General features: G+C 44.2%; 1 protein-coding gene across 1 annotated transcript in view; it reads right to left on the reverse strand.

The window, feature by feature from the left end:
* MTPN (myotrophin) overlaps positions 1–4,612 on the reverse strand; it is a 41,809-nt gene extending 37,197 nt beyond the window's left edge. Inside the window, exon 1 of the mRNA XM_040438391.1 lies at positions 4,394–4,612. Coding sequence (XP_040294325.1) covers positions 4,394–4,465 — 72 coding nt within the window. The 5' untranslated portion in view covers positions 4,466–4,612. The remainder of the gene's footprint in view (positions 1–4,393) is intronic.
* Positions 4,613–11,829: the final 7,217 nt, after the last annotated feature.

Here is an 11,829-nt window from a genome sequence, read left to right on the forward strand (position 1 = left end):
GGGTGATTGCCCCTCATCAGTGCAGAGCAGAGAGTACTGGCTTAACTGGGTAGGAGGCCTGTGTCCAGGTCAGGGGGGGGGGGGGAACTAACTCTCCTTAGGGAGAGAGCACCTTAAATCAGTGTGATTATTGTTTGAGATGAGGAAAGCTTCTTCTTCTTAAATGAGCGGAGCGGCTGGAAACAGGAAGCGGGAGAAGCGTTGATACAGAGGTTCCAACTTTTCTTTTATTCTTCCCACTGACTGCTTCACCCCGACGGCCGCATCCCCAGCACGGGTAGGAACCTAGGCAGCAGCGCAGGCACTCTGTATGCTGGTCGGATTATACCAGCGAAGTGAAATATAGCTGTTGTGACTCCTCACAAAGGCAGAGGGTAAGCGCAACTATTTTGGATACCACTATTTCAATATCAAACAGCACCACACATGAGGCGCTGCCTCCCGTCTCTCTCTTCTCTTACATGCTTCTACTTAAACGCCCGACTTTTTTGATAGAATATCACTGGAGTATGAACCTTTTACTTTTCCTTAAGTTTCACCCGAAAGCCAAATATCCCTAACTTCTTGTGAGTAGGGTATTTTATACTCCAGAGCTGCATTCACTATTCTGCTGGTGGAGTCACTGTGTACATAGATTACTTATCCTGTTCTGATCCTTAGTTATATTCTGTACCCACTGAGTGTAGCTCTGGAGTAGAATACAGAATGTAACTCAGGATCAGTACTGGATATGTAATATAATGTATACATAGTGACTCCACAGGCAGAATAGTGAGTGCAGCTCTGGAGTATAATACAGGATGTAACTCAGTATTAGTACAGGACACAGTGGATATAAAAAGTCTACACACCCCTGTTAAAATGTCAGGTTTCTGTGCTGTAAAAAAATGAGACAAAGATAAATCATTTCAGAACTTTTTCCACCTTTAATGTGACCTATAAACCGTACAACTCAATTGAAAAACAAACTGAAATCTTTTAGGTGGAGGGACGAAAAATAAATAAATAATGTGGTTGCATAAGTGTGCACACCCTCTTATAACGGGGGATGTAGCTGTGTTCAGAATTAAGCAATCACATTCAGAATCATGTTAAATAGGAGTCAGCATACACCTGCCATCATGTAAAGTGCCTCTGATTAACCCCAAATAAAGTTCAGCTGCTCTAGTTCATCTTTCCTGAAATTTTCTTAGTCGCATCCCACAGCAAAAGCCATGGTCCACAGAGAGCTTCCAAAGCATCAGAGGGATCTCATTGTTAAAGGGAATCAGTCAGGAGAAGGGTACAAAAGAATTCCCAATGCATTAGATATACCATGGAACACAGTGAGGACAGTCATCATCAAGTGGAGAAAATATGGCACAACAGTGACATTACCAAGAACTGGACGTCCCTCCAAAATTGATGAAAAGACGAGAAGAAAACTGGTCTGGGAGGCTACCAAGAGGCCTACAGCAACATTAAAGGAGCTGCAGGAATATCTGGCAAGTACTGGCTGTGTGGTACATGTGACAACAATCTCCCGTATTCTTCATATGTCTGGGCTATGGGGTAGAGTGGCAAGACGAAAGCCTTTTCTTACGAAGAAAAACATCCAAGCCAGGCTACATTTTGCAAAAACACATCTGAAGTCTCCCAAAAGCATGTGGGAAAAGGTGTTATGGTCTGATGAAACCAAGGTTGAACTTTTTGGCCATAATTCCAAAAGATATGTTTGGCGCATAAACAACACTGCAGATAACCAAAAGAACACCATACCCACAGTGAAGCATGGTGGTGGCAGCATCATGCCAAGGGTCTGTTTTTCTTCAGCTGGAACTGGGGCTTTAGTTAAGCTAAAGGGAATTATGAACAGTTCCAAATACCAGTCAATATTGGCAAAAAACCTTCAGGCTTCTGCTAGAAATCTGAACATGAAGAGGAACTTCATCTTTCAGCATGACAACGACCCAAAGCATACATCCAAATCAACAAAGGAATGGCTTCATCAGAGCCCAGACCTGAATCTGATTGAAAATCTGTGGGGTGATCTGAAGAGGGCTGTGCACAGGAGAAGCCCTCGCAATCTGACAGATTTGGAGTGTTTTTGCAAAGAAGAGTGGGCAAATCTTGCCAAGTCAAACTGTGCCATGCTGATAGACTCATACCTAAAAAGACTGAGTGCTGTAATAAAATCAAAAGGTGCTTGAACAAAGTATTAGTTTAAGGGTGTGCACACTTATGCAACCATATTATTTTATTTTTATATTTTTTCTTCCCTCCACCTAAAAGATTTCAGTTTGTTTTTCAATTGAGTTGTACAGTTTATAGGTCACATTAAAGGGAACCTGGCACCAGGATTTTGTGCATAGAGCTGAGGACATGGGCTGCTAGATGGCCGCTAGCACATCTGCAATACCCAGTCCCCATAGCTCTGTGTGCTTTTATTGTGTTAAAAAGTAGTTTTGATCCATATGCAAATGAACCTGATACGAGTCCTGTGTCCGGAGATGAGTCCAGCGGGAAGGAGCCCAGCACCGTCCCGCGTCCTCCGAATCTCCTCCTTGCTGGCTGACGTCACAGAGCTGGTGCGCCGAAATCTCGCGATGCGCGAGCTAGCGCATGCGTAGTTCGTTCCCTGTGCTGATGCCAGCACAGGGAATGAACATGATGCCGACACTGCGCATGCGCTAGCTCGCGCATCGCAAGATTTCGGCGCTCCAGCTCTGTGACGTCAGCCAGCAAGGAGGAGATTCGGAGGACGCGGGACGGTGCTGCGCTCAGAAAATTGGACTCCGGACACAGGACTCATATCAGGTTCATTTGCATATTGATCAAAACGTTTTTTTACACAATAAAAGCACACAGAGCTATGGGGACTGGGTATTGCGGATGTGCTAGCGGCGATCTAGCAGCCCATGTCCTCAGCTCTATACCCAAAATCCTGGTGACCGGTTCCCTTTAAAGGTGGAAAAAGTTCTGAAATTATTTATTCTGCATCCTATCCGCAAAAAAAACGGATCAGATACGGAAACAAATTACAGTCGTATGCATGAGGCCTTTGTCTCATTTTTTTACATCACAGAAACCTGACATTTTAACAGGGGTGTGTAGACTTTTTATATCCACTGTAAGTAATGTAATGTGTGTACACAGTGACTCCACCAGCAGAATAGAGAGTGCAGCTCTGGAGTATAACACAGGATGTAACTCCGTATTAGTACAGGATATGTAATATAATGTGTGTACACAGTCACTCCACCAGCAGAATAGAGAGTGCAGCTCTGGAGTATGATATGCTTTATAACTCAGGATCAGTACAGGATATGTAATATAATGTATGTACACAGTGACTCCACCAGCAGAATAGTGAGTGCAGCTCTGGAGTATAACACAGGATGTAACTCAGTATTAGTACAGGATATGTAATGTGTGTACACAGTGACTCCACCAACAGAATAGTGAGTGCAGCTCTGGAGTATGATATGCTTTATCAGTACAGGATACGTCATATAATGTATGTACACAGTGACTCAGTGTTTTACAGAGCCTAATATATAAACTTCCCCATCGTCCTCCCCCTGCTGATGGTTAGCTCTGATAATATTTACTGTCGTGACCCTAATATTGCATAATCCGCTGCCCGGTATACTGACATCAGGGGCCAATGCTCGGAGCATTATAAATGTTTCTAAACTGAGAAGCATCGGCCTCATCCGTATGAGCTTCAGACACCTCTCGCTGCCAGGAATCCCGTAGTAAGTGAACACATAATCCCCCAGAGCCTCACTTACTGGTGTCATGGGTAAAGTTAGCTGGGGGAGGGGATGCGCACCCTAGGAGACAGACATAGACTCTAGTAACACTTTATAACTAGTAATTCCCTAATACAAACCCCGTGAGCTACCTAGATCTATAGACTACAACTCCCAGCATGCCCTGAAGACTCAGGAGGAGAAGCTGGGAGTGATAGTTTCATGATTTCCACCCAGGGCAGACACCTGTGGATGGCCGTCAGTCACATAAGGGTATGTGGATATCATAAGAGGAGGAGGAAGAGTGGAAAGAGCGTCCCCAATCATGAAGATCCACTGCCAGGAGGAGTGGTCTCAGAAAAGGGAAGGGGGCATCCTAAGTGGACTACCCCTTTAAGTAACTATATTTTAGTGGCTTCCTGCCACAGAACAGGCCACCAGTTACAGGACCACCATAGAAGCTAGTGGAAAGAGGGCAGGGCCCTCAGTCACGTGACTACGCCTTATATGGAAGAGGGGGAAAAGTTCACTAGGTGGGGCAGCATAAAAGTTGCATCATGTGACTTGTCCCACTTTTACACCGGCTCATGGGCTCTAACCTGCCCCTGTCCATACACATAAGACCTGACAGCAGCCCCACTGGCGGGGCCTCTCCTCACCCCGGCAATGAACTCCTTCACCGCGTCCAGGTCTCCGTTCTTCAGCGCCCACATCAGTTCTTTGTCACACATGGCTGACGGTGAAGGCGGCGGCGTCACAGGCGGGAGAAGAAGACACACGGCGCGGCCTGACACTGACAGCAGCCTCCAGGGCCTCTATCTATCCACTTCCCACACACTGGACCGCTAAGCCCCGCCCTCCGGCTGCGTCATGACGTCACCGCGCGGGGCCCACATGACTTCCTGACGCAGTCTAACCAGGCGTCTCCTAGCAACCGGCGGCAGCTCAGCATCTGCTGGGAAGAGAGCAGGGTGCAGGACGTGTATGGCAACCTGACGGATCGAGAGTTTCTTTTCCAAACCTCCCTCCGATAATGGAATTTCGTTGGTTGCTATGGGAAACTGATTTCTTAGCAGTAAATGAGGCACAGTTTTTTCTGTTTTCGTTACTTCTCATTTTAACCCCTTAAGGACACGGACATATAGATTTCAACCTTAGGGACCAGGCCATTTTTTGTAAATCTGACCAGTGTCACTTAAATGTGTGAATAACTTTAAAACGCTTTGACTTATCCAGGCCGTTCTGAAATAGTTTTTTCGTCACATATTGTACTTCATGACACTGGTAAAATGGAGTAAAAAAAAACAAACATTTTTATTTATAAAAAATACCAAATTTACCAAAAATTTTGAAAAATTAGCAAATTTCTAAGTTTCAATTTCTCTACTTCTATAATACATAGTAATACCTCCAAAAATAGTTATTACTTCACATTCCCCATATGTCTACTTCATGTTAGGATCATTTTGGGAATGATATTTTATTTTTGGGGGGATGTTACAAGGCTTAGAATTAGAAGTTTAGAAGCAAATCTTGAATTTTTTTTTACATTTTCAAAAACCCACTTTTCAAGGACCAGTTCAGGTCTGAAGTCACTTTGCGAGGCTTACATAATAGAAACCACCCAAAAATGACCCCATTCTAGAAACTACACCCCTCAAGGTATCCAAAACTGATTTTACAAACTTTGTTAACCCTTTAGGTGTTTTATTTTTTTTTTTAATGGAAAATGGAGAGAAAATTTCACTTTTTTGGCAGATTTTCCATTTTAATAATTTTTTCCAGTTACAAAGCAAGGGTTAACAGCCAAACAAAACTCAATATTTATGGCCCTGATTCTGTCGTTTACAGAAACACCCCATATGTGATCGTAAACTGCTGTACGGGCACACAGCAGGGCGCAGAAGGAATGGAATGCCAGACGTTTTTGGAAGGCAGATTTTGCTGGACTGGTTTTTTGACACCATGTCCCATTTGAAGCCCCCCTGATGCACCCCTAGAGTAGAAACTCCAAAAAAGTGACCCAATTTTAGAAACTACGGGATAGGGTGGCAGTTTTGTTGGTACTAGTTTAGGGTACATATGATTTTTAGTTGCTCTATATTACACTTTTTGTGAGGCAAGGTAACAAGAAATAGCTGTTTTGGCACCGTTTTTATTTTTTGTTATTTGCAACATTCATCTGACAGGTTAGATCATGTGGTATTTTTATAGAGCAGGTTGTCATAGACGCGACAATACCAAATATGACTACTTTTTTTGGTTGTTTGTTTCAGTTTTACATAACAAAGCATTTCTTTTTTAATTGATTCTTTAGTGTCTCCATATTCTGAAAGCCATAGTTTTATTTTTATTTTGGGCGACTGTCTTGTGTAGGGGCTCATTTTTTTCGCGATGAGATGACGGTTTGATTGGCACTATTTTGGAGTGCGTATGACTTTTTGATCGCTTGCTATTACACTTTTTGTGATGTAAGGTGACAAAAAATGGCTTTTTTTACACAGTTTTTATTTTTTTACGGTATTCACCTGAGGGGTTATGTCATGTGATATTTCTATAGAGAAGGTTATTACGGACGCGGCGATACCTAATATATATACTTTTTTTTTATTTATGTAAGTTTTACACAATAATATAATTTTTGAAACAAAAAAAATCATGTTTTAGTGTCTGCATAGTCTGAGAGACATAGTTTTTTCAGTTTTTGGGAGATTATCTTGGGTAGGGTATGATTTTAGCGGGATGAGATGACGGTTTGATTGGCACTATTTTGGGGTGCGTGTGACTTTTTGATCGCTTGCTATTACACTTTTTGTGATGTAAGGTGACAAAAAAATTGCTTTTTTTACACCGTTTTTATTTTTTTACGGTATTCACCTGAGAGGTTAGGTAATGTGATATTTTTATAGAGCAGGTTATTACGGACGCGGCAATACCTAATATGTATACTTTTTATTTATTTATGTAAGTTTTACACAATAATATCATTTTTGAAACAAAAAAAAAATCATGTTTTAGTGTCTCCATATTCTGAGTCATAATTTATTTTTATTTTTTGGGCGATTGTCTTAGGTAGGGGCTCATATTTTGCGGGATGAGTTGACGGTTAGATTGGTACTGTTTTGGTGGGCATACACCTTTTTGATCTCTTTCTGTTGTACTTTTAGTGATGTAAGGTGACAAAAAAATTGTTTACTTAGCACAGTTTTTATTTATTATTTTTTACGGTGATCATCTGAGGGGTTATGTCATGTGATATGTTTATAGAGCCGGTCGATACGGACGCGGTGATATCTAATATGTCTATATTTTACCAATTTTTTTTTTACTTTATTTGAGGGAAATTACTTTTTTATTTTTTACTTGAAACTTATAATTTTTTTAGGGGCAAAATTTTTTTTTTCACTTTTTTTTTCACTTTTTTTTTCACTTTTTTTTTGTCCCACTTTGGGACTTCAACTTTTGGGGGTCTGATCCCCTTTCACAATGTATTCCAATACTTCTGTATTGGAATGCATTGGCTGTATGAGTAATACTGTGTGTATTACTCATACAGCTTCCGGCCTGTGAGATCCAGCCCCCTGGATCTCACAGGCTCGTCACCGGAAGGCAGCGCGATGCCTTCCTTAGGCATCGCGCTGCCTTCCATGCCATCCGGTCCCCCCTACAGCCGTATGGGGACCCGATGGCACCGCCGATCGCCGCCGCAAACCGCAGGTAAAGCCGCAAATCGTGCTGCCTTCCATGCCATCGGGTCCCTATTACAGCAGCACGGGGACTTGATGGCACTCCCGACTGCCCTGCCGCAACAACCCGTAAAAGCCGCAAACCGCAGGTCTGGTCACGTGACCCCCCCCCCCCCCCCCCCCCCGCGCATCGTCCTAGGGTGCCTGCTCAATGATTTGAGCAGGCACCTTGTTCCGATCACCGCGCGGCGGTGATCGGAAATACACAGAACGTACATGTCCCTAAGTACCAGGACATCAGGGCGTACCTGTACGCCCTGTGTCCTTAAGAGGTTAAAGACCCGGACAGTTTTCATTTTTGCTTTTTCCAAAGCCATGACATTTTTAATCTTCACATATCCAGCTGAGGTCTTTTTTTGTGGGTCAAGTTGTATTTTTTAATTAAAGGGGTTCTCCACCTTTTTCTTACTAATGATCTATCCTTTCCTTTGGATAGGTCATCAGCATCTGATCGGCGGGGGGTCAGACACCCGGGACCATGGCCGTTTAGCAGAAGTAGCGCTGTGGCTTTCTTGCAGCTTCCCGCAGGCCAGTGACGTCACAGCTACAGGTCACATGGCCCAGGTGCATATCAGCCCCATATATTTCAATGTGGCTGAGCTGCAGATAGGCCAGATAACCTATAGTAGTGACGTCACTGGCCTGCGGGAAGCAGCAAGAAGGCCACAGCGCTACTGCAAGTGCAGGTTCCTTCTTAACCCCTTAAAGGGCTTCTGTCACCCCACTTTTTTTTTGGTTACTTATAATGCCTATAATGCGATTTATGCATACATACTGTAATTAATCATTTTCGTTCAGCAGATTCTGTTAAAAACGTACTTTTAAAATATGCAAATTACATTGCTACCAGCAAGTAGGGCGGCTACTTGCTGGTAGCAGCCGCATCCTCCTATCCTAAAGACTCCCCCTCCGCATGCTGATTGACAGGGCCAGCGGACGGGATCTTTCTCTGCTGGCCCTGTTTCCATTCAAAATCTGGCGCCTGCGCCGTACCTGTCTTCAGTCGGCGCAGGCGCACTGAGAGGAGGACGCTCGCTCGGTCGCTCCATCCTCAATGCGCCTGCGCCGATGACGTCACATCTACACCCGGTGCAGGCGCATTGAGGAAGGAGCGACCGAGCGAGCGTCCTCCTCTCAGTGCGCCTGCGCCGACTGAAGACAGGTACGGCGCAGGTGCCAGATTTTGAATGGAAACAGGGCCAGCAGAGAAAGATCCCGTCCGCTGGCCCTGTCAATCAGCATGCGGAGGGGGCGTCTTTAGGATAGGAGGATGCGGCTGCTACCAGCAAGTAGCCGCCCTACTTGCTGGTAGCAAGGTAATTTGCATATTTTAAAAGTAAGTTTTTAACAGAATCTGCTGAACGAAAATTATTAATTACAGTATGTATACATAAATCGCATTATAGGCATTATAAGTAACCAAAAAAAAACAAAAAACTGTTTACTGGGGTGACAGAAGCCTTTTAAGGACTTAGGGTGTACCGGTACGCCCCATTTCCCGAATCCTTAAGCACTCAGGGCGTACTGGTACGTCCTAAGTTTAAATAGCGATTGCGGCGCCGCGGGGGTTAATCTGAACAGGATGCCGGCTGAAATCATTCAGCCGGCATCCTGTCAACGCCAGGGGGTCATGTGACCCCCCGTATCGGCGATCGCAGAAAACCGCAGGTCAATTCAGACCTGCGGTTTGCTGCGTTTCTGGTCCATTCGGGTCTCCGGTGACCCAATGAACCGGAAAAAGACTGCGATCGGTGGCGTGATTACACACCACCAATTGCAGTACGAAGATTTGGAGAGGCGGTGCTGGCCATGGTGCTGATGCCTGCTGTCCATGGTGCTGATTAGTGCGGGGAGAGAGGCGCGAGATTCAAACTTCTTGCGCTCCTCTCTCCCCTCCTCTTCCTGTTCTGCACGAGCACCCTGCAGCACCGTCCTCACCAGGCTCCTGAGATCCCCCCTAATCGGCACCCATCACCCTCCTGCACCCATCGCCCTCCAGGTAGGTTAGGGTCAGTGAGGGAGAGGCACCGTTAGGCAGGGATAGAAGGGAAAAGTTTAGGGGGAAAAAAATATATATATATTTTATCTAAACTTTTTTTTTTGTTTCAGCTTTCAGACCCTAGACCCCCCCTGCCTCTCTGATCAAGTCCTCAAGCCATATAATGCCATGCGCGAAACCCGGGCATGGTACAAAAAAATTGCGGTCTACTTGGTGCAGGTTGCCATGTACAACTCTTTTGTACTATCCCGAAGCGCTGGCAGCACAGGGACATTCCTCCAATTCTATGAGGCAGTCCTCAAAGACCTGATCTTTTCAGACCGGGAAAGAGCAGGCCGGAGTACCTCGGGAACTGGAGGCGCCCGGATCGTCCCTGGCCAACACTTTCCAGGTGTGGTCCCCCATACTGGAAAGAAGAGACGAACCCAAAAAAAGTGCAGAGTGTGTCGCAGGAGGGGGATACGGAAGGACACCACCACTCAGTGCGACACGTGCCCCGATCATCCGGGCCTTTGCCTTATCGATTGCTTCAGGGAGTATCACACTTCCATGGAGTACTACATTTTTATAATCCCCAACAGTCCACTAGAGAACATAAAAAACTATGGCTCTCAGACTTTGGAGACACGGAAACATTTTTTTTCCCCAAAAAAATATAAATTTTAGTGCAGGCATCCTCAAACTGCGGCCCTCCAGATGTTGTAAAACTATAACTCCCAGCATGCCCAGACAACCTACAGCCATCAGCAGGGCATGGTGGGAATTGTAGTTTTACAACATCTGGAGGGCCGCAGTTTGAGGATGCCTGCTTAGTGTCTCCAAAGTCTGAGAGCCATACATATTGGGCATCGCCGTGTCCGTAAAAATCTTCTCTATAAAAGTAACATGTAACCCAACCCCCCCGAATGAACAGCGTTAAAAAAAAAAAAAAAAACGTGTAAAAAAAGCCATTTTTTGGCACCTAACATCACAAAAAGTGTAATAGCGAGCGATCAAAATGTCATATGCACCCCCCAATTAGTGCCAATAAAACCGCCATCTCATCCCGCAAAAAATGAGCCCCTACATTAGATAGTCGCTCGAAAAAAAAAAAAAAACTGTAGCTCCCAGGCTATGGAGATACTAAAATAATTTTTTGGGTTACTAAAATGATAATATAGTGTAAAATCTAAATACATTTTAAAATGTAGACATATTAGGTATCGCCGCGTCCGTAAGAATCTGCCCTATAAAAATAACATTTGACCAAACCCCTCGGATGAACAGCGTTAAAAATATAAAATAAAAACGGTGCCAAAACACCCATTTTATGGCAAAATTTCCATTTGAATCCATTTTTTCCGGTAATAAAGCAAGGGTTAACAGCCAAACAAAACTAAATATTTATTGCCCTGATTCTGTAGTTTGTTTGTAGTAAATGGCTATATAACTATCCGAATGGAAAGATATAGAAAGATAAACCGTACATCAACAAACTATGGGAAACAACAACATAGACCCTATTTTGATTACATAGATTCACCGCCGTTGAACTATAGGATAGCTATAGGAAGCCTCTGTCCTCCCACCTGCACCACCGTAGTGTGACAAAGATAAATCCTGTTAATCTGCTCTCCCCCCCCCCCCCCCCCACTCCATCTCCTTCTATATACAAGGGCAGCCTGATAATCTGCCTACTTCATGGTGAAGAAATCAAGTGCAGTGCTGTTATTATTTGAATATATAGCATGGTGGACGGCATATATCCTGAGGTTCTTGATAAACCACATTAAGGAATATCAATCAACAAATGAACAACAGAAAGTAAATAATAATTATGGAAAAGTTGCGTGAGTTATTTCCAACTTAAAAAGATACACACCATCTAATGGCAGCAAGCATGGTGGTATAAAGTATGGTGGCAACTCTCACATCAGGATAACATGTCCCTACCATGACACAATATTGGATCTGGTGATACACACTGCACACTGAAGGGGGAAAAGAGATCTAATTACCTTAATAGTATTTATAATTCCTCAGTAATGGTGGATTGATCTTAGATTGTCCTCTATGTATAGATAACTAATATATAGCAAACACAAAAGTAGGGATGGACTAATACATCTAGGGAGAACAAGAGTGGATCCAAAATGTTCGCAGAGAATGAAGAATCATTGTTTATCAACAAATGTGGGTGGAGATACCTTGCGGCCAAACCCTCCCAGATCGATCGTCTCCCCATTCATACTATATGCTGTGTTTACCTGCTGGCATTGATGACGAAGCGGCAGAGGGAGGCGTGCAGGATGTGCGTCGGCGGAATGACGTGGCCGGCACACGGAGGAGTGGATGTGGGAGGCGACGGTGG

This window comes from Bufo bufo, chromosome 1 (assembly GCF_905171765.1).
Source record: "Bufo bufo chromosome 1, aBufBuf1.1, whole genome shotgun sequence".
In the NCBI taxonomy this organism is placed as follows: domain Eukaryota; kingdom Metazoa; phylum Chordata; class Amphibia; order Anura; family Bufonidae; genus Bufo; species Bufo bufo.